Source organism: Opisthocomus hoazin, chromosome 27 (genome assembly GCF_030867145.1).
Source record: "Opisthocomus hoazin isolate bOpiHoa1 chromosome 27, bOpiHoa1.hap1, whole genome shotgun sequence".
Lineage (NCBI taxonomy): Eukaryota > Metazoa > Chordata > Aves > Opisthocomiformes > Opisthocomidae > Opisthocomus > Opisthocomus hoazin.
This window is the reverse complement of record NC_134440.1, coordinates 9,277,362-9,299,132: the sequence shown is the minus strand read 5'-3', so window position 1 is coordinate 9,299,132 and position 21,771 is coordinate 9,277,362. Positions and strand designations below refer to the sequence as shown.

Sequence of the window (21,771 nt, the reverse complement as noted above, 5' to 3'; positions counted from 1 at the left end):
TCTGCACCGTTCGCGGGGTGACCGATGGAGGACCACCTGCCGAGGACAGCGGGGCTCCTGCTGGGTTAGGCTCAGCCAGATCCGAACAGCGGTGCTGCCTTGAATTTAAACAAGGGCAGGACGGAAGGCGGGCTGGGGGGCTGTGTTCCCCTTCCTCAGGCTGTGCCGACCCGCCCGGGGGGTCCCCACAGCCAGGGGGTCCCCGGCCCGCCCGGGGGGTCCCCACAGCCAGGGGGTCCCTGACCCGCCCGGGGGTCCCCGACCCGCCCGGGGGGTCCCCACAGCCAGGGGGTCCCTGACCCGCCTGGGGGGACCCCACAGCCAGGGGGTCCCTGACCGCCCGGGGGTCCCATAGCCAGGGGGTCTCTGACCCACTCGAGTCCTGTCTCGCTCCGCTCCCAAGACCGAAAGTGAAACCACCCAAGCCCTTCTGGCCGCCGAGCCCCAGCCATGGCGGCCGCCGAGGAGCTGCGGGAGGAGGCCATCTGCTCCATCTGCCTGGATTTCTTCTGCGCTCCGGTGATGCTGGACTGCGGGCACAACTTCTGCCGCGCCTGCATCTCGCTGTGCTGGGCCCGGGCTGCCGCCCCGTCCTGCCCGCAGTGCCGGGAGCCCTTCCCCGGCTGCACCCTGCGGCCCAACCGGCCCCTGGGTGCCATCGCGCAGGGGCTGAGGCGGCTGGGCCGGCCCGGGGTGGCCGAGGTGAGGCTGCCGGGCACCCAGGGTTCCTCCCACTGGTGAGGGACGGCTGCCTTCCCCGCACGGGGCCATCTCCTGGGGCGCTTGGTTGTGGGGAAGGGCAGCGAGGCTGGGGAGGGGTCTGGAGAACCAGTCTGATGGGGAGCGGCTGGGGGAGCTGGGGCTGCTCAGGCTGGAGAAGGGGAGGCTGAGGGGAGACCTTCTCGCTCTCTGCAGCTCCCTGCCAGGAGGGGGGAGTGAGGGGGGCTGGGGTCTTCTCCCAGGTAACCGGCGACAGGACGAGAGACCATGGCCTCAAGGTGCATCAGGGGAGGTTTAGATTGATTATTGGGGAAAATTTCTGTACTGAGAGAGTGGTCAGGCATTGGCCCAGGCTGCCCAGGGCAGTGGGGGAGTCCCCATCCCTGGAGGGGTTCAAACACCGTGTGGACGTGGCACTTGGGGACATGGTTTAGCAGGCATGGGGGTGTTGGGGTGACAGCTGGACTGGATGATCTTGGAGGTCTTTTCCAATCGGAAGGATTCTGCGGTTGTATGACGTGCACGGGCTGGGGTCACTCTGTGCGCAGTCCCTGTGCTGCACGGCTCCTTACGTGTCTCTGCTCACAGCTTTGAGGGCGTTCTTTGCAGATGTGATGTTTTTATCTACCTGTCGGAAAGCTTTCCAGTCTGCAAAAGCCCACGCTCCCTGCCAGGAGTCAAGGCTGCAACTGCACCCTCCATGCTTTTTTTGTTGCCGTTTCTTGACCGATGTCTTCCTGTTGCTGCAGTTTCCCTTTTTGTGCTTTGTGGCTTTTTTTTGATTTATCAAGGCTTCATGAGGGCAATGGGAGTCTCTCCTCAGGACCACGTTGTGTGGTTTACGTATATGACATTATATTCTCCTGCCTTGGTGGCCCCTCCAGCGTCCCTCCGCGCGCTGCTGTCTGCCAGACCAGGGTGGAAACAGTGGCTGTGATCAGTCTGTAGTGTTCTTTTGATTTTTGGCATCTGACTCCACAAGGATTCTGCCCACGCAGGTGGGTTGTGGTTCCGCTCCAGCTGCTGGTGCTGAGCTCCTCACTCACCCCAGTCCCCCCAGTTGCTGGTTTTGGGGATAGACCCTCTGCCATACACAGTGGCTGGCATGCGGGACCCCCACCTGCTCCAGCAGCTGCACCGAGACTCGACTGACTCCAGGAGCTGCGACCCCAGCCCCGGGGTGCCTGCACCCCCCATCTGGCTGCGGGCACTGCCACCAAATCTACTTGCACTGGTCCCCCCAGTAACTGGCACTTGGTCCTTGCAGCACTCGCACCCATGGGATACAGAGAGATGGTCCAAAAGATAGTGAAGAAAGGATTTAACGAGAAAGTGGGACAGACTGTGGTGATCAGGTGCAGGGCTGGGTCTGACGAGCGCTCTGACCAGCTCCACCTTACCCACTGCCAGTCCCTTTTGTAGCCCTTTGTGCCTGTTCCTCCTTGGTTCCTCCCCAGTTCCCTCCCTCTGCATGTTCCCTCATCACCTTCCACAGTCGCCCCGACCCCTGCGAGCGTCCTGGTCCCACAGGTCCCGAGGCTGACGCTGTGCCAGAGGCTGCTGATGTCCAGCCCAGGGATCAGCCAATTTTCTGGACACAAAGCGTGGGGTGGTGGGGAGCTCCTAAAAGGAGTCTCATCTTCCAGGAGCAGATACAGGCACAGCTGGAAAGCCTCAGGAGAGAGAAAGGAGAACTGGAGGAAAGGGAAAGAAAGGAGCGGTGGATCTGCCAGGACTACCTGGTAGGTGCATGGTGCTACTGGGAAGAAGTTCATCTGGGGAGGGTGAAGCAAGGCTGGTTCTTGGCCTTGAGCTGGGAGGTTGAACTGCTGTGTCCAGCTGTCGGTGCCCGATGAGCACCCCGGGAATCACAGCCATGCTCCACACCAGAAGGTAAAAGCCGTGGATGCTTTTAATTGCTGCCTGTCCCTCTCTGTGCTCCCACCCTCCCCTGAGAGGATTGTTTCTGCTCCGAAAGGAGAAAGTGAAGGCGGAGAGGCAGAGGATTGTGCCTGCGTTTAAGCAGCTGCGACAGTACCTGGAGGAACAAGAGTGCCTGCTGCTGGCTCGGCTGGGAGAGCTGGAGAAGCAGGTTGAAACAAGACTGAAAGAAAGTGCTGCTACATTCTCCAAGAAGATCATTCATCTGGATGGCCTGATCAGGGAGAAGGAGTCTCGGCTGCCAGGACACGAGTCCCCGCAGGTGGGGTCTGCCGAAACACCGGCACATTGGAAGCACGCGAGGGGCTAATCTTACCTTGATTAGCTTATTAATCTTGCCTTGCTGGTGTACCTGCTCACTGTGGAAGGGGAAGGTGAGGAACGTGTGTGCAGGACAAGTAGCACTGAGCTGCTTCTCTCTTTCTCCCACCCAGGACACCAGTGACGTTCTGAGCAGGTATGTGGTGCTTTCTCCTGTACTTCGCGCTGCTGCTTTGCCCTGCCCTCGGACAAAGCCGGATACCTCAGACACCAGGGGTGCCCCATCGGTGCTCATATTTCAGTTTTCTGGAGGCGGATGAACCGGTACGACTTGACCAAGAAGGTCTGTCTGTGGGGAAATATTCAGGGAGGACATTTCATTTCCCAGGTCTCTGGTTGCAAGCCTGGTTGGCCTCTCCGTGACCGCTGTGTAGTGACGCTGAGGCGTAGAGACCAGGGCGTAGTGCCCTTGGCTCAGGGCTTCGGTGCTCAGTTGTGCTGCAGGTTTGATCTGGAGGGACAGGGTGACGGGGGGCACCAGGACCATCGCTCATCATAGAAATTTAAGTGATAATTAGCGCACCAGGACAGAGTAGTGACCCAGCTAATGAGACCTGCTGTCTCTTTTCTTGTTGATGCTCTTATGCTTAAAAAAAGAAAAGAAAAAAGAATGAACTTTCTGGAGGGTATTGATTCAGCTGGAAAGTGGCCTCTAGCAAGTGGTACTAACAGGAGACTGGGTTAAAGGAGAAATATAAATGCTGTGGCTTCTACAGCTCCAGGTGTGAGAGGGCAGATCTCCAGCGAGAGGAGCGGAGGAGCCACGAGCTGAAGAAGCAGCCCGGCGTCTGCTCAGAAAAAGCCCCCATGCTAGAGGAGACAGCAAGAAAACCCCAAGGTACAGAGAAGGGATCTCAGGGGAGAAGGGAGAGGCATCCCGGGGGTGGAAGAAAGGGGTGGTCAATGCCCTGCAGAGGGGAGGAAGAGCTGAACACCCTTGTGTAGCATTTGCCACCCTGGGGACATAAGGCAGAGGGGTCACAGCTAAAGCGGGAGAGTCTTGGGTTCCCTTTCTTCTTTTTTCCTCCGTTCCTCTCCTCTCTCTCTTGATCTACTGTTGCTTTTATTTTTTCCCCAAAAGAACAGTCAACATGAGTGTAGATTCACATCATCAGCTATGGAGCCCGCTAACAAATTGCTGTGCATGGGAACCTGTTTCACCACCCTTTGTCCAACGCCTGAGACGGGTGCTGCCACGGCTCTTTCTGCCCAGGATCTGTTCTCCAGGCCTGCTCCATGGCTGGAACAGGGTCAGGGATGTGAACAAGTCCCAGATGTCCCAGTATGCCCGGATGATTCTCAGCTCAGGCTCTCCTAATGAGGAGGCTCGTCCCCAAAGAATAGATTGAGATGACTGTTGGGCAGAGCCTGGCATAGTGCAGAGTAATTTAGGCTGGAAAGGACCTCTGGAGGTCATCCAGCCCAAACCTCAGCTCAAAGCGGGTACTGCTAGTTGGGATTGTTCTGTGTTTTCTCCAGCTGAGTTCTGAATATCTCTGAAGACAAAGATCCTGCAACTCCTCAAACCATCTTGGTGACCCCCTAGAGATGCTTCAGTATGCCTGTGTCCATCTCGTGCTAGGTAGCCCCAAATTTTTTTTGCTCCAGCTGCTTTAGGTTTCTTCCTTCCTGCTTCAACTGGCAAAGCCAGCAGGCGCAGCAAGCAAGCAGCGTGTGCACCGGGGAGGGAAGGGTGCAGCATCTCTGCCCACCAGCTCCCGGAGGTGGTCTCCACAAACCACCTCCTGGTGCTGGTGGTGTTATCCGCACATCAGAGGTGACCTCTGGGCTCCATCTCTCTTTCAGATGCTTTGACAACCTACTCGGGGGATGGAGTGGAGAAATCACAGGGACCATACACAAAAGGTGAGTTCTGCTGGGGAACCTGCTTCAATTAACCCTGACTGCAAGGGATGCAACACATGTTTTGGGGGACAGTGAATCTTCACATGCCTTGGCTCAGGGCACAGAGCTGCTGCCCATTTTGAGCTAGGCAGCTTCTGGAAGAAAAGTATTGCCAGGTTTCCTCCCAGGCCAGGACCAAACATGGACCCAGCATGGTGAAACTCTTCCCACGGTTGATCTCTACCCCTCGTTCTTTGACCCGTCTTCTCTCTTGCAGTGAATGTGACTCTGGATCCAGACACAGCTCAGTCCCAGCTCGTCTTGTCAGAAGATCAGAGAAGTGTCATGCAGGCAGCCACACCGCAGAGCCAGCTTGACAACCCCGAGCGGTTTGACCCGTGGCCTTGTGTGCTGGGCTGCGAGGGGTTCGACTCAGGGCAGCCGTGCTGGGAGGTGGAGCTGGGCTATGGGACGCGCTGGGCCGTGGGGGTGGCCCTGGAGTCCGTCAAGAGGAAGGGACCGATTGACATGAGCCCGGCGGGGGGAATCTGGGCAGTGGGCCGGTATAAGGAGAAGTTTCAGGCTCTCACTTCCCCATGTCCCACCCCTGTCCTCCCCGACACAGTCCCCCGGAGGGTGAGGGTCTGTCTGGACCATGCAGGGGGGCAGGTGATGTTTGTCGATGTGGACAGCGAGGCTGTGATTTTCACTTTCCGTAAAGCCGTGTTTGCGGGGGAGCGAATCCACCCCTGGTTCTGGGTGGGAAAGGGGTCCAAGCTCAAACTGCCCTGAGACCCGAGGAGGTTGTGTCCCTCTGAGGAGGCTCTGCTGCAGCCATCCTGCCCTCCTGCAGCCCCGTCTGACTAGTCCTCGGGGACTCCCATCTGCTTACAGGTCTTCTGCCATCTCCATCCACAAACCTGCTGCTGTGAGCCTCGGAGGCTGTTGAACCTCGGAACTGAAGTAAAAGTTGCCTCGCTGAGAGCAGAGATCCATGGGCTTCCCCAACCTTCGTCCCACCGCAGAGGAAGAGGCTTAGAGCAGGGCTGTGGGTGAGGAATGGCCATTTCTGGGGACAGACTCTGTTTACAGGAGCCCTGAGGGGGACTGAGGGGCAGAGCAGTGGCATTGGGGTACCCAGCGATGGTACATTTTTACCTGGGGAAATAGAGGGGTTGGTAGGGAGGATGAAACCTTGCTCAGCAGCCCACCTGACCATGGGGCAATGCTCTGAAGCCTCGGCAGCCTCCATGCATTAGTCCCCGTGGTTGGCCTGATTTGATTCTGGTGTTAGCTCAAGAAAACACAAGTGAATATTCATCTTTTTGGGAGGTCCTAGTAGGATTTACATCTCCAAATAATTTTGTGGGTGGAATTATAATCTAGAATAATGATAAACTAATACCAGGAATTTGCTGAAGTTTAGGAAGAGGCTGTAAGAGTTGCTGGTTTGAGACCTGCTGATTCGTAGAGCTGCCAGGTTTTGTGGCATTGCGTGGTAGAAGCAAAAAATATGTATAACCAAAGTTACAGAAATAAACAATAAATAACCAAAGTTCAAATGCTGGTCAGACAAATGTGAAACTAAATCCATGCCACAAGAACTTGCTGACAGATGAGAAGGGCTTTAAACACGTTGGCTCCATCTGCTTCTGTTGGAAAAGCTCACCTGTGAAAGGGGTGGTGGGGGCTGGAGCAGAGGGGAGGGATTCAAGGGATGGTGAAGAGAGAGAATGCTACAAACACAAACTCTGCCTAGGATTAGTAATACCAGCTTTGGAAGGGGGTGGGATGGGTGAAAAAGCATCTGTGAAAGTCATAGCTTGCTCAAGGGTGAAGCCCCCATCCTTGCTCTGGGGCCAGAAGCCCATGGTGACCTGCTGGGTTTGGCTGTGGTGCTGCTGCCGGGGTTGATTCCAGCTCTTCCCAGACACGTACCCGGCTGCCTGCATGCTCTGGCTGTGGGACCTCACCTTGCCCTCGGTTTGCTCGTGGAATGGCAGAGCCGTAGCCCTGGCAGGGTCAGCTCTCCCTCCTCCTGCATGGGCACAGCATCAGAGTTGGCACCAGGAGCCGAGGATGTGCTGGCACCAAGACGTGGGCAGCTGCTTGGAGACCTCGCCTGTTCCTACCAGAGTTTTCCCCTTTTCTGTGCTCTGTTATGTTAATCCCACGAATTTTGGGATTGGCTTCTTGGATGGTCCCTTGGGTTGCTTTGCTCGATTGCTGCCCCGTGGAAGTGCAGAGCCTGGGTGCAACGGGATGTCACGGGTCCCCACGCAGTGCCAGAGAGGTAGGTGAGCCCATCCTCTAGTGTCAGGGCAGGATGTCTGTGCCTGACCCCATGCCGCAACTCTTTCCAGGTACTGGAGTAGACTGGGGAGACCAGAGCTGTTGCCTGTGCCCAGCTGCCACCACAAAGGTGACAACTGAGTTGGTACTGAGAGGATCCAACCAGCAATGTGGCTGGAGAAGGTGAAATCTTGGCTGCACCCAGGCAAAGTTCCCCTTCACCTTCATTCACCTTTTCTTCTCCTAAGAGCAGGAGAGGACGAAGTGAGGTCCCTGGGAGCTGGAACCACCCCACCCTTTTACCAGGTCTAGCATGTCCTTTGAACGTCATTTCCCAAAAGTGCTGGTTCTCTGGAGCAGATCTATGGGTGGGAGGCATGTCCTTTGAGGAGCAGCTGAGCACTCTGGGTTGGCCTCGTTTGGAGAGGAGGAGGCTGAGGGGCGACCGCACTGCTCTGTGCAGCTTCCTGAGGAGGCGACGTGGAGAGGGAGGTGCTGGTCCCTTCTCCCTGGGATGCCATGATAGGACTTCAAAGCTGCACCAGGGGAGGTTCGGACTGGACATTGGGAAGCATTTCTGTACCAAGAGGGTGCTCAAGCACTGGAACAGGCTTCCTCTGGGGTGGGCCTGTCAGGATTTAAGAGGCATTTGGACAATGCCCTTAAGAACATGATTCAACTTTTGGTCAGCCCTGACGTGGTCAGGCAGCTGGACTGGATGACCATTGTAGGTCCCTTCCACCTGAACCAGTCCTGTCTATTCTGTGGGAGGAAAAGGAGAGTTGGGGGGGGGGGGGTCAGAGAAGGGCAGATCTGTAGGAATTGGCCCTCCTGTGGACTTCAGACACTTCTCAATTTCTTGTTTGCCTTCCTCGACTGTCCCTGAAGCTTTTCCTAGTGCGCTGCTGTAAGAAATGTGCTTAATGCACGTGTCGGTGAGAACTGGAAACAAGACAAGGAGAGGGTTTGGATGTATGGAGAAGATAAGTGTTATCATGAGCTCCAGCATCCAGCTATGTTTGGGGATTTTTTTAACTTTATTACTTGAAAAAATCCAGAGATGTTACTCCAGCATCTTTTAAGGAGTTTGAACCTGCTGTATTTTTCATGGCCTGATAGGAAACAGCTCTGCAGTGCCCTGGCAGTGAAAGCCACTTCTCTGCCCTGGGGCCACCTTGCCCCAAGCTCCTCCATGCACTGAATCTCTGTGCTCCCCGTTGGCTCTGCAGTCCCAGCTGTGGGGTGGAGGGGACGAAGGATGCTCTTTGGCGGCATCCATCTCCAAGACCTGCCAGTCCTCCCACTTGGTGGGCAGAGGAACCGTGCGAGGAGAAGCTGGCAGGATGCAGGACCCTCACAGTTCCCAGCACCAAGACCTGAGATGACAGTCTTCACCCTTCCAGTCTCCCCCCTGCTGCCCACGTCCCTCCGTGTCAGGGGCACAGCCTGAGCCGTGAGTCCATCCCCACCCAGAGCCACAGGCGTAGCCTCTCCCCGGGACCTGGAGCCAGGCAGAAAGCAAAGATCGGGGCTTTGTTTTCAGAATCCACAAATGCCACCTGCCTGTCTGTAAAGTCCAGGCAGATCTGGATGGCCCTGGGGAGGCTGGCAAGGTGCAGGGGGGTCCAGTCAGGGTTGGTGAAAGCGTGGTATTGTCCGAACCACTGCCCCACAGCCCAGATCCCCTCCTGGGGGGACAAACTAAGGACCCCCTTCCTCTTGACAGATTCCTGGGCCACCCCTACAGCCCACCAGTCCCCCGCCTCGGCCACCTCCACCTCCCAGCTGTGCCTGCCTGTGGCGAAGCCCTGGCTGCCCAGCACGCACGGCTCCGTGTCGAACCGCTCAGGGTTGTCGGGCAGCAAGGTCCACTTGTCCCCCCGTCCCACGCCTCTCTGGTCACCAGCCAGGATGAGGAAGGGGTTGGCGGTGTCTGGGTCCAGGGTCACGTCGGCTGGGGACAGAGGAGGAGAAGCGGCTCAGGATAGGGGTGCGTCGGGGCTGTATCCACCCCAGAAAGAGAAGGGACAGGGCGATTTCCTTTCCCCCTGCCCAGAGGTGTCCAGTGTGGGGTGGGACATCCCCTCGTGCTGGACTGCCCCAGCTTCGATGCTGCCCTGCCCCTGCTCCCGGCCCAGGAGCTTCCACGTGATCCCTGGCCAAGGAGACCCCAGGGTGCTGGAGGAGGATGCACCTGAGCAGAGGGGTGCACGTCTGCTGAGCAGACACCCGGACCTGAGCCTGGGGGTCTCTGGTGCTGCAGGAGTGAAATGGGCATGTCTGGGCACAAACCAGCACGACAGACATCACCCCAGGTTCCTGTTTCTTTCTGTGGGCAATGGAGGGAGCTGAGGATGGCAGCTCAGACGCCTTTGGTGGTGGTGTTGGATCTACAGCAGGAGGAATTCAGCTGGGGGTGTTGCAGCCACCAAGTTTCAGCCCCATGACAAGCCCAGGCTGTGACAAGCCCCAGGTGCTTTGACCCTAAATAGCTCTTCCGCAGCAGAAGCAGGATGCATTTTTCTGCTCAGCAGAGGATACTTCCCCCTCCTCTTCCTTTCTGAAAACTCACCTCTTCCGCTCGTCTCCTCCACCTCGCTGGCCATGGTCTCCCTCTCTTCTCTCTCCAGCCTGGATACCGGCATGTCTGCAGAAAAGCAGTGGGAGAGGAGGCAGGATTCCCTCTTGGAACTGGAAATTGCAAGACTCGGAGACCACCTAAAGGTAATGAGCAGCAGGAATGATGGAAGAGTCACAGCATTCAGGCACTTTATAGATGGCAGCACTCACCTGCAGGCTGACTCCAGGAAAGGTTCTGGGTGGATCTGAAGGTCTTCAGTCTGGTCTCCGCTCCCCTGAGCTCCTCACCAGCTCACGGCTGGACTGGGCTTGCACAGCATTTCCAGCTTGTCCGAGCCAGCAGATCAAAGTCCAGAGGGGCTGGATGGCCTGGAGAGCGCAGCTGGGAGTCTGGCACCTTCCCGGCTCTGCTGGGGACCACACCACTGGAGCTTCGACCACCTCCCGTGCCCTGAAGCGGCTGGCAGACGTGTGACCTCATCTAACACTTGAATTTGGGAGTTCCCTGCTGTGCAGCCATCCTGTTTGCATCACAGGATCTGACGCCTCTGCCCTCCCCTCGGCCAGCTGTGGGTGGGTGATAAGAGCTGGAAGAGCCCGTATCTTCCTGTGGCAGGATGCTCAGAGCCCGCCCAGGTCAGCGGCACCGTGTGCACCCCCAACCCCGTGGGACAGAACCATAGAATGGTTTGGGTTGGAACAGACCGTAAAGATCATCTGGTTCCAACCCCCCTGCCATGGGCAGGGCCCCCTTCCACCAGCCCAGGGTGCTCCCAGCCCCGTCCAACCTGGCCTTGAGCACTGCCAGGGAGGGGGCAGCCACAGCTCCTCTGGGCAGCCTGGGCCAGGGCCTCACCCCCCTCATGGGGAAGAATTTCTTCCTAATATCTCATCTAAATCTGCCCTCTTTTAGTTTAGAGCCGTTCCCCCTCGTCCTGTCACTACACACCCTTGTGAAAAGCCCCTCTCCATCCTTCCTGTCGGCCCCTCCAGGCACTGGCAGCTGCTCTAAGGTCACCCCAGAGCCTTCTCTTCTCCAGGCTGAACAGCCCCAGCTCCCTCAGCCTGTCCTCGTAGGAGAGGTGCTCCAACCCTTGGATCATCTTCGTGGCCTCCTCTGGCCCCGCTCCAGCACCTCCAGCTCTGTCCTGTGCTGAGGGCTCCAGAGCTGGACTCAGGACTCCAGGTGGGGTCTCAAGAGAGCAGGGTAAAGGGGCACAATCCCCTCCCTCGCCCGCTGCCCACGCTGCTGGGGATGCAGCCCAGGGGACGCTCGGCTTTCTGAGCTGCCAGCGCACATTGCCGGGTCGTGTTGAGCTTCTCATCCAGCAGTGCCCCCAAGTCCTTCTCCTCAGGGCTGCTCTGGAGCCACTCTCCACCCAGCCTGTACTTGTGTTTGGGATTGCCCCGACCCGCGTGCAGGACCTTGCACTTGGCCTTGAACTTCATGCGGTTCACACAGGCCCACCTCTGCAGCCTGTCCAGGTCCTTCGGAATGGCATCCCTTCCCTCCCGCGCGTCAACCACGCCACACAGCTTGGTGTCACCAGTGGCCATGCTCTGGATGTCCAGGCTGCATAGTGTGATGGGGGAAGAGGTTCTGGCTCCTCGCAGGCGCTGCTTGCCAGGTTTGTCGTGTTGCCAGTGGGTTTCAGGGTGGAGATGTTTGCTGGGCACATGTTGCCTTGATTGCTCTACTGGTGAATGGGGGCTGGCAGGTGGTGGGCTTCGCATCCCACCTCTCTGCTCCCCAGGCAGCTTTTTCTGCGCGCGGGGGCGATGGCCTCACCCCTGCTTGTAGTGATCTTGGCGGGGGTGGCACCCACTCTGCTTCGTCACATCGCTCTGAAAGCACAAAATGATGCAGGGTGCCAGGGGACCTGCTGCCAGATGGCTCTGCGGGGGCTTGTTGGTCAGGGACCGCCATTGCCCGGTGGCACAGGCACGGCGCAGTGGGGGCTGCTGCTGCTGAACCTCTCATCTGCAGGGTCAACCAGTGATTTGTCAGACAGGTACCCCCGCCCTGCAGCCTGCCTTCAGCAGCCCCCACCTCGCCCACCAGCGCAGGCAGCCACGTCCCCTCCTCGCGAGGCTGGCAGAAGCAGGGGGGGTCACTGGCGGAGGATGCGTGCTGCGCTCGCTGGGTTCACGCACACGTTTGCAGATCTGACATGGCCCCTCTGTCTGCCCAGCACCCCCGCCTGGACCCTGTGCCCTCTGACCCCGCCACAGGTCCCCTGCTTGCCGGCCGGTCCAGCCTGATGGACTCACCACACGCCCATCCCACCGGCTGCCCATGGCCGTGGACCCCCGGACCGCAGCGTGGTCCCTCCTGCCTGGTGGCCCTGCTCAGCAGCCAAGCGCCCTGACTGGCTCTGGTTTACCCATGACCAGGCCCTTTTACACCCCTTTCTGCCTGTCCCCCACCTTGTTGTCCCCGATTCCCTTCCCCTGCACATGCCTTTAGCTGTTCACATACTTCCACTGACACCCCCCCCCCCCCCCAGTACCTGGGGACCCCCCCAGCTTTGCAGCCTTACAGTTGCAAAAGCCAGGCTGGTGCCCCCTGAGGTGATGATTTGAGGAAGAACTTCTTCCCTCTGAGGGTGCCGCAGCCCTGGCCCAGGCTGCCCAGGGAGGCTGGGGAGTCTCCTTCTCTGGAGATATTCCAGCCCCGCCTGGACACGGTGCTGTGCAGCTGCTCTGGGTGACCCTGCTTGGGCAGGGGGTTGGGTGGGGGATCCCCCTGTGACCCTGCTTGGGCAGGGGGTTGGGCTGGGTGACCCCAGAGGGCCCTGCCAACCCCCAACATCCTGTGATTCACTCTGTGATTCTGTGATGCCTTCAGACTGGCGATGGCCCAGCCGTTAGCGTCAGGGATGAGGTTGGTTTATTATCCTCACCTCCGCCACCATCTGCTCAACAGGTCTCTCTGTGTGCTTCGTTTACCGTCTCCCTCTTTTCCTTGTCGTCCCTTTTGGTGAGGTCTCTGATCCGGTCCCGTTACCCGAGCAGATGCTGTCCCCTCCCATGTGTCCCCACACTCCTGGCTGGGTGCTGGGGGCTGCTGGACCCGGCTGGGCTGAGCACCCCGTGGGGCTGCGTCCACAGCAGAGCCCGGGGCAGCAGCTTCTCCGCAGCAAACCACGCTCAGTGGCCTCGCCTCTCGGCTGGGGGTGGGGGGAAATTGCTGTTAAGCAATTTTTGAGCTAACGCTAGGCTTTGCTCCCGATCCTGCACTGCCTCTGGGTGAGAATCCTGGCTCCTTGCCCTCCCTCCTTCCCACTGCTGCCTCCGGGCTCTCCCTGCGGACAGTGCGGATCGCTGCCATGGAGGGTGTCTACGATACGCAGCCATGGGGAGTGCCTGTGATACGCAGCCATGGAGGGTGTCTGCGGCTGGGGTGTGCCAGGGACGTCACCAGAAGAGCATTTCCGGAGCAAAAGCCCTGCTAAGAAAACCCCCAAATCACTCAGCAACTTTCAGTTTTGAGTGGAGGCAGCGCAGGAGGAAACGAGTGGCAGGCTGGGACACAGAGTGACGTTTGTGTTCGGTTTTCAGACAGGGAAATGCTTAGCTCGGATCGGGGTGACCCATCCGGATGCACCGGGTGACGGCCGAGGGGCTCCTGCTGCAGCCCAGAGCCCACGAAGGAGCCCGGGTCCTGCAGGCACGTGGCATCCCTCAGGAAGCTGCAGCTTGAAATCGCTTTCTGCCATCACCCAGAACTGGTCGTGGTTTTCACTTCTGATTAACAAAGCTGGGACCAAGTCGGTGAGTGATAAGAGGGTTCAGGGTGGGGGGAGGGTGTTCAGAGCAGGGCCAGGTCCCGTTTTGCCCATCTTGGGTGTTGGATGAGTGTTTGGGACCCCGGTGTGAGACCCCCTCCTGCCCCGGGCGTGGTGGCAGGGGCCGCGCCGCCAGCTTTGCCCCGGAGGAGGAGCGCCCAGCCCCAGCCCGGTGCCCACTCGCTCTGGGTTTCCCCGTCTTGTCCTGTGCCTTTCCAGCTCTTCCTAAGGGCTGGGTAAGAAAAGCAGGGGCTCTGTATTAAAACCGCTGTCACTTTTCCATGGAATCAGAGGGGATGTTGCAGCTTGTCCTTTGTGGGGAATTCCTACAACTTTTTACCCCAGTTGGGCACTTTGGGTGTAAAGCAAAAAGCAAAGTCAGGCTGATGATGGGAAATGGATTTCAACCTTCAGCATCTGAGGCTCTTCCCTAGGCAGCATAAAAAGGGGCTGCAATCAGCAGTAAACGGCTTCAACAGTGAATTCTGTCTTTTTTTGTTGTATTCCCTTGTTTCTCCTCCCTTTTGCCCTGTCCCTCTGCTTCCCCATCTCCAGGTTGTGCGACAGGGAAGAGGATGCTCTCCAGTTTCCACCCCTGCTTCTCTCTGCCGGCTTTTATCATCTATGGTTTAGTTTTCCACGTTCATGAGCTGCAGTCAGGTAGGGATCACCCAGGTTCTCGCTGGTCCCCGTGGCGTTGCTTCCAGCCCCAGCCTCTTCCCGGCTGCGGGGCAGCCGCTCCCCGCGCCCGGCAGAGCACAGAGCAGGGCCCAGCCCCTTCCCGTAATCCTTGTCCACTTCCAAGCGCGCCGGCATCCCTCTGGATCCTGGTTTTTCCCTCCGGCCATGTCACCACAGGCATTCGCACAACATCGCTGAGCTCGGGCAGAGATTAGATGGTGCTGATGAGTTGATCATAGTTTGCTGCCATTTCCCTCCCTTTCCAATTCAATAAAGGGGAAAAAGAAAAAAAAAACAGCAAAAAATCTTTTAAAAAATATTCTGGGCTCTTTTTCTGTTAGGTTGCCGACCAGAGGCAGCATCTTCAAAGCATGCAGCCCAGCAGTTGACTCCGAAGTTACCTTACCCCCAAAAAGTTGATTCGCTTTAGTTTTTCTTCAACCAGAAACTACTTTTTCTGTGAGCTGATTGGCCAGCTTATTAAGAAGTCCCTTTTTTTTGATTTCCAAAGATGCCCAGAGCACCTGAGAGGTTTTTACTTTCTCTTGTAATAGGTGTGAGTAGCTGAGGTTATTTGAGTTTTATCTGTACCCAAGTTGTCTGCTTTCTCCAGCCAACCACCCAGAAACCTTCCAGCCACCTCCTGCCTTCTTCACCCTGCTTGCTCCCCACCCTGAGCAGCACGGCAGCACCCGTCCCCTTGAGAACAAATAATATTTCAGGGATTTGGAGAACTTTTGTGGTAGCGCAGGACAGGGAAGCAGAGGACAGGGCAGTGGCCTGGCCCCAGCCTTCTTGCCGTGCTGCATGGCGGGGGTCCCTCTGCCAGCCCCCCTCAAGGCCTCGTGCCCCCCTGCCAGCGCGATGGCACGGCTCGGCACGGCACGCAGCGCACCAGCCGGGCAGAGCAGCGTCCGCCGGTGTTCCGAGCTCAGCTACCGCAGCCAACTCACGGTTGTTTCTCCTTCCTCCGGGGGTTCCTCCCAGCTCTGCTCAAGGTGACCGGACCCCCCGGCCCCATCACCGTGGCCATGGGCGAGGACGTGGTGTTGCCCTGCCGCTTCTCCCCGGCGCAGAGCGTGCAGCAGATGGAGGTGATCTGGTTTCGGGAACAATTCTCGCCCTTTGTGCATCGCTACAAGGGGGGCCAGGACCAGTACGGGGAGCAGATGCTTCAGTACCAAGGGCGCACCGAGCTGCTGAAGGACGGCTTCACCAACGGCAGCGTGGACTTGAAAATCTTCCGTGTCCGCCTGTCTGACAGAGGGAATTACACCTGCTTTGTTCGCCGCGACTCGGACTACGACGAGGTTGTGGTGGAGCTGAAGGTGACAGGTCTGTAGTCCATGTCCTTGGCACCTCTAATTTACTTGCTTGTAGCCAGCGCTCTTCTTGCTTGCAGCAATTTCAGGTGGTTGCTTTGGAAATCAGGTTTTATTAAGTCCCGTGGCTGAAAATACCAAGAATGTCTCAGAGAGGTAAAATTGTCTACGGAGCGGCCGTGAGGAGCTCGTGAGATATGCTACCTCCTGCAGAAGTGTTCTTGGTATGGTTTTCTTCATACAGGTGTGGGTAAGAAAAAATTTGGCATTGGGTAAGATAGTAAGAATGAGCTGGTTCATGCTTTTATATTTTAATATCCAGGCCTGCAGATGATTTTTCTGCAGGAGCAGCCTCCAGAGCAGGTCTCTGAGTTAGGTGAGGAAGGCTGCAAGAAGTGTCCTGACTCCAGGTGACACTTGTCTTTGACAAGAACCCTGGGATGTGCCGACATCGAAGTTCATCGCTTGTTGCTGGGGAGGGGGACAGCCAGGCCGCCGTGTTCCCCCGGTGCCCGGCATCCCGCGGGATCACCCGGGGGTCTCTATTTTCCCGCAGCCAGCGGCTCTGCCCCGCTCATCGCGCTGGAGGCCTTCCAGGACGGGGGCATCCGGGTGGCCTGCCGCTCTTCCGGCTGGTACCCGCCGCCCCAGCTGCTGTGGCAAGACCCCCGCGGGCGGCATCTCCCACCCCTCTCGGAAAGCCTCACCCAGGACGCGAGCGGGCTCTTCGCCGCGGAGAGCAGCATCATCCTCACCAGGGGCACGACCCAGAAGCTCTCCTGCTTGGTCCGACACGCCCCGCACGGCCGAGAATGGGGATCGGCTTTTTCCGTGTCAGGTGAGCCGAGGCCAGGGCATCGCCGTGCCAGCGTTCCCGGCGGATCGGCGCTCGGAAAGCGCCGCCGGCAGAAAACCTCGGCTGCGTTTTGCAGGGTGTGCTCGGTGCATCGAGGGAGTTCCGCACCCCGCACGCGCCAACGGCCGCGTCTGTGCTGCCAAAATTCACCGGTTCTGCCCTGAAGTGCAGGGTTAGGGGGGAGGTGACGACCCTCGCTGTAGCAGAGCTTCTACAGACACCGGGGTTAAACACAGACATTCGTAGCGCTGGAACCAAACTAAAAAGGAGAAACCAGACCGCGCTCTCAGTCTCACCTGCTGGAAGTCCTGTTTGGTTCCAGAAATAAATCGTCGTGTCTCATTTTAGCATTTGCATATATTGAATATCTTTCTATTTTTTTCCTCGTCACACAGAAAATCTCCTTTTTTACTGGAAGCTTGATTTGGGGTGGGGAATGCACGAGAGCAGAGATGCGATGGTGAACAGACTCACCGTGCACCCGAGCGCTGCGGCACCACGCGCTTCCCAGCTGCCTCCTCTCCCTTCTTTACTTTGGGAATGAACAATTTTGGGAATGAACAATTTATTTCCCCGGGGTGCCTGCACCTTCCCCCTGGTGACACTGCTCTACGCTGGAGTGTTGCTGCTGATGCACATGCTACCCTGTTTCTGACCCTGCATTGCCTAATAAAATACAATATTTTTTTCCCAAAGGAGAAGAAAACATGATTTAGCTAGAAATAATTAGTCTAGAAATCTGTTTTCCCTTTAAAATTCCCCCACAATGTATGCAGACAAAACATCATCAGCCTCAGACAAGTGCTGAATTGCCAAAATGGATTTTTTTTTATATATATATTTTTTGTTGTTTTGTGGACTAAAGTCAGGATTTCCCCCCTCGACGGGACAAGGTCCTGTGCAGCCTGCTGTAGGTGACCCTGCTTCAGCAGGAGGGTTGGACTGGGTGACCCACAGAGGTCCCTTCCAACCCCTACTATTCTGTGATTCTGTGATTCTGTGATTCAGACCTGCTTGGGATGAGCTTGTGTGAAACAGAAATCATCTACTTTGCGTTGCTGCTTGCGGAGTAACTTCATCCCTTTGGGGATTTTCTTTTTCAGATCCCTTTTTCCAAAACCCCCACCCCTGGATGACCGCCCTGGGCGTGGTGCTGGTTGCCGTGGTCGCTCTCCTTGCCACCGCCGCGTATCTGCTGAAAATGAAAGGTATCGCCGTGCGGCGCTGGGCAGGGGCTGGGCAGCCTCCTCTGCCTCCCGGGGACGAGCGGCTTTCAGACACCCTGGGGTGGTCCCAGAGTCTCGTCTCAGAGTCTCGGACACACGGACGGTGCCAGAGGACATAAAGGCTCAGGGGTTTAATTTCTGGCCAGAAAGGAAAGGTCGCTTCTCCAACCAAAAGGCTGGCGAGGAGCCAGCTGTGCGGGCTCTGCCCGCAGAGACGGAGCGATGGTTCGCCCGGCCCTGCAAAGAAACCCCGGCACTTCTGGGGGGCCTGGCAGGGCTTCCCCTCCTGCTCAAAGGCCCCCCCGGGGGTACCTAATACAGAAGCATAAAGGAAACGGGAATCCTCTCTTTTGGGTCACGAGGGTGCCTCTAGACCCCGCGGCCGCTCTGCCGTGCGAGGGGCCGTCAGCGCGCTTTGGGAGGGCCGAGTTTTAAAAGGATTTACGTTTCTTTCCTTTCTTCACAGGAAAGCACGAGAAAAGAATAGGTAAGATTCACTTTCCATTTTCCAGAAATTGAAGAATTCCCTCAAACGGAAGAACTCGTGGGGTGCATTCCTGGGGGGAGGGAAGGGGTTTGGCTAGCGGCCATAGAAAATTGTGACATTAATTTATGAAATTATGAGATTATGAAATGATGTTGTAATTCTAAGGAAGACCTTTGCAGAACCAAAGAAAGCCTGAACAGATGTTGTACCTTTGCTTTTCGAAGGGCTCCCGGGGCTCTTCCCAAAGCTGGAGGAAACGCTGGGGAAGAACATCTCATTCTGCAGGGGCCTCAGCTTGGACCCAGCAGTGAAAAACCAGAGGGTCAGGCTGGTTGGGTGGCACTGAAGGTGAACTCGAACCCTGTGATCCTGCAAACCTGCCCCTTTGCTGCTGCCCCGGATCTGGAGCCCTTGCTCTGGTCCCCAGCTCCACGGCGCTGGGCTCTGCCCGAGGCGGCTCCGGGGGGGGTGGGTGGGTGAGATCCCCGAAAGTCGTGACAAGAAAGGTCTTGAGCAGCTCCTGGGCTGAAGCTTTTCTGTCGTGAGCAACTTCAGGCTCCTCCCCAGGCCAACAGGGGATTTGGGGAAAGGGGAATGGGCTCGGGTGCTGATGCTCCCTTCTGCTTTTGCTTTTCAGCGGTGCAAGAGGCAGCTCTGCGTAAGTCTCGCTCCCCGTCTCCCCGGTGAAATCCTCTGCGAAAACGTTCAGACTTTTTTATTCATGCTCTCCCTCTGTCTGAATGGTCTTTTTGGGCAGATACTTTGCTTCCCCTTCCTCTGACCCCCTAGTAATGTGAAAATTCACTCTGAAAAGTCATTAGGATTTTTTCCCTCACTGGCTGTCAGTGTTTTTTAACACTCTCGTGTTACTGAAGTAGTGAAATAGTACTGAAAAGCTATGGGGTTTTAGGGGAAGGGTACAGAAACCTAAGCTGTTGAGAATTTTCTTATAAAAATGTAAATTTTTTGATTACCAAGAAATATGAACACTTGAAGAGGGCAAATTATTTTGTTTGTTTGCTTGCTTGTAGCTCATAGAATTGCCAAGAAACAGTCCTTTGGCTGTTAAAAAGGAGCTCTCGCTAAATCGCGTCCAGCACGGGGCAAATAGGTGGTGGGGAAAATCAGTACAGGTCAGGAGTGATGAGCAGCCTTGCAATCCGGGTGTAAATCAGCGCAGCTGCTCCCCCATCACAGCTGCTCCTCACCTGTGGTCCAGCCTGGGGGGGCTGGACTGGGTGACCCACAGAGGTCCCTTCCCACCCCCACCATTCTGGGATTCTGTGATTTCAGCCGGGCTCTCGGGGAAGGGGCTGTGGCAGTGATCGTGTGCGTCTCTCTTTGTCGTTCAGGGGGCTGTGATGCAGAAATTGGTGAGTCTCCTTCTCTTCTGCACAAAGGATTCTTTCCAGAGTCTGTACAGGGGGCTGGGTTGCTTGTTTTTTTTTTCCTTTTCACTTGTAAAGTGTGAAGTGAACCAAAAAGTGGTTGGGGAATGGGGGGGAGTGGGAAGAGAGTGAATATGAGAGTCAAAAGACTCAGGGTCACTGAAGATGGGGGCTGGGGGCGGATGCCTGCAGCTGTGGCCTGGGTGGGGTGCGAGTGCCCTGCGACAGGTCCCCTCGTGGGTGAGGGCCCTCCCAGAGACCGGCTCCTGCCCCAGGTTTGAGCAAGACAACCTGCACCGGCAGAGCAGAGCTCCAGGCTGGGGCTGGGAGAGGGCTTTGCCTTGCCAGGCGTCGGCAGAAACCCCCCCCGTCCCGTGCGTGTGGGTGGTCATGGGCGAGATTTCATCCAAATCGATATCCCACAGCCCGTTTGGGCTCATTTCTTCTCTTTTTCAGAGAAGCAAGCTGAAGAGCTTGGTGAGTATCGTTCCCCTTCCTACACAGGGGACTTTTCCGTTGGGTCATTTTCTCATCTGGCTTTTCCACCTATGCCCTGGGTTTGGTTTTCCTTTCGGGAAAGGAAGAGGTAGCAAATACTGAACTCATTATTTTCCTTTGTTCTGTGCGTGGGTTTAAGCTATTCCCTGTAATCCTATACGAAGGAGAAAATTCTTTCTGTTTTCAAAGTAAGTACAGACAGACCATAACTGTGTCTGAATCGGGACAGGCAGCCTGGTTGTCTTTGTAGAAAATGGATGGAGGCCCTTGGTGTAGCCAGACACCGAGGGTCTGCAGCGACACGCTGTGAGGTCACTTTCAGGAACGTAGCAACAATTCAGAAAATGCGCAATTACCCTGGCGTGTCGCTACCCCGAGCTGACCCAGCACCAGTGTGTTCAGATTTCCTCTCATCTGTGGTTTTGTTTTTTGTGTTTTTTTAAGCATGGAGAAGATATGTAGCGCCTATAGAAGAAGGTAATTAAAGTTTGGTCTTTAAGGGTGCTGAATCATCTTCCCTGCTTTAATCTCCCTTCCTGGTAGCTCCACTCCCGCCGGGATGCTGGTGGGACCGGGGATGCTTCTGCCAACCCTCACTTTACAGAAGGAAGCATAACGCTCAGACTCCTCGTTCATTTGGTGCATGCCCCCGTTTCAGGCAAATCTGAGAGTTCCAGTCCTCGGTGAGCGGTGCCGGCCACCTTTTAGAGACACGGGGACTTCTTCAGTCTGGAGGCCTGCTGACCATCCTCTCCCCTTTCTGCTTGCTGTCATCTCTCTGCTTCATTTTCTGCTCCTTGCACTAACACCGTTACCTCGCGCAGCTTCCCATGCCACAGTCCGCCAGCTATCGCTTGCACCCTTCTTCCTTACGCAGCCCCAGCGAAGAGCTCTCCCAGGGTGAGCTCTGCCCTGATGTGTTGGCTCCATCTCTCCTGCAGCGAAGGTGGTTCTGGATCCAAACACAGCCCACTGCGACCTTGTCCTGTCTGACAACTGCAAAAGCGTGAAACGAGAAGACACGCGGCAGGACATCCCCGACATCCCCGAGAGATTCAACCCATGGCGCTGCGTGCTGGGCTGTGAAGGCTTCACCTCGGGGAGACACTACTGGGAGGTGGAGGTGGTGGATGGAGGAGGATGGACTGTGGGGGTCTCTAGAGTGGATGTGAAGAGGAAGGGTGAGATTGAGTTCAAGCCAGAGGAGGGCATCTGGGCGCTGGGGCAGTGGGCAGGCCACTTGCAAGCCCTCACGTTCCCTAATCGCACGCTCCTTCCGGACATCCAGACTCCCAAGCGGGTCCGGGTCTCTCTGGATTATGAAGAGGGACGGGTGGCATTTTTCAGTGTCGATGAGGAGATTCCCATGTTCACGTTTCCACTGACATCATTCGAGGGGACAAGAGTCCACCCTTGGGTCTGGCTGGGTCCTGGGACGTGGCTCAAAATGTGGCCCTGATGAAGGGGAGGGAGTAAGAGAAGGCTTTGTTAAGGGCCCTCAGGAGTTCATAAGGATCTAGGTTGGAAGGAACTTGTGGAGGTTTCTGTTGCAACCACCTGCTCACGGTAGAGCTAACCTCGAAGCTGCCTGTGTTTGGACCTCTTTCAGTGGGCTTGTGTGGGGACTTCATCACCTCTCTGGACCTCTGTCCTGGTGCTGCACCTCTCTCAAGGAGGAGAATTAACCCTTTGTGTTCGGTCAGAGTTTCCCCAAATGCAGCTCATGACTGTTTCATCCTCGCTCTTCACTTGTTGAACAACACTTAAGACACCCTGGCAACAGAGATCACTTTTTAAATGTCCAGAATAAAGTTAATTCAGCGGGA

At 56.7% G+C, this 21,771-nt stretch overlaps 3 protein-coding genes across 5 annotated transcripts; 2 read left to right on the top strand and 1 right to left on the bottom strand.

The window, feature by feature from the left end:
• Positions 1 to 277: 277 nt before the first annotated feature.
• LOC104339382 (zinc finger protein RFP) lies at positions 278 to 6,447 on the top strand. Its single transcript, XM_075444292.1, has 7 exons — positions 278 to 702; positions 2,367 to 2,462; positions 2,699 to 2,923; positions 3,096 to 3,118; positions 3,699 to 3,820; positions 4,789 to 4,848; positions 5,105 to 6,447. Exons 1-7 carry the CDS (start codon positions 451 to 453, stop codon positions 5,617 to 5,619), a joined length of 1,293 nt encoding a protein of 430 aa, XP_075300407.1. The 5' UTR covers positions 278 to 450; the 3' UTR covers positions 5,620 to 6,447.
• A 59-nt stretch (positions 6,448 to 6,506) lies between these two features.
• Positions 6,507 to 10,254, bottom strand: LOC142364571 (E3 ubiquitin-protein ligase TRIM7-like). Of its 2 annotated transcripts, none has more exons than XM_075444296.1 (3): positions 9,910 to 10,254; positions 9,692 to 9,766; positions 6,507 to 9,073 (listed from the first exon to the last, which is right to left on the bottom strand). In XM_075444296.1, the coding sequence occupies exons 2-3, from the start codon at positions 9,762 to 9,764 to the stop codon at positions 8,553 to 8,555; spliced, it is 594 nt and encodes a 197-aa protein (XP_075300411.1). In that variant the 5' UTR covers positions 9,765 to 9,766; positions 9,910 to 10,254; the 3' UTR covers positions 6,507 to 8,552. The 2 variants fall into 2 exon arrangements, with proteins under 2 accessions (XP_075300411.1, XP_075300410.1); XM_075444295.1 differs by having other exon boundaries at positions 9,692 to 9,837; positions 9,910 to 10,251.
• A 2,896-nt stretch (positions 10,255 to 13,150) lies between these two features.
• LOC104339381 (butyrophilin subfamily 1 member A1) lies at positions 13,151 to 21,771 on the top strand. Of its 2 annotated transcripts, XM_075444257.1 has the most exons (11): positions 13,151 to 13,473; positions 14,043 to 14,147; positions 15,156 to 15,503; positions 16,047 to 16,328; positions 17,450 to 17,554; positions 18,039 to 18,059; positions 18,697 to 18,717; positions 19,412 to 19,432; positions 19,904 to 19,924; positions 20,390 to 20,422; positions 20,887 to 21,771. In XM_075444257.1, the coding sequence occupies exons 2-11, from the start codon at positions 14,063 to 14,065 to the stop codon at positions 21,402 to 21,404; spliced, it is 1,455 nt and encodes a 484-aa protein (XP_075300372.1). In that variant the 5' UTR covers positions 13,151 to 13,473; positions 14,043 to 14,062; the 3' UTR covers positions 21,405 to 21,771. The 2 variants fall into 2 exon arrangements, with proteins under 2 accessions (XP_075300372.1, XP_075300373.1); XM_075444258.1 differs by lacking the exons at positions 19,412 to 19,432; positions 19,904 to 19,924; positions 20,390 to 20,422.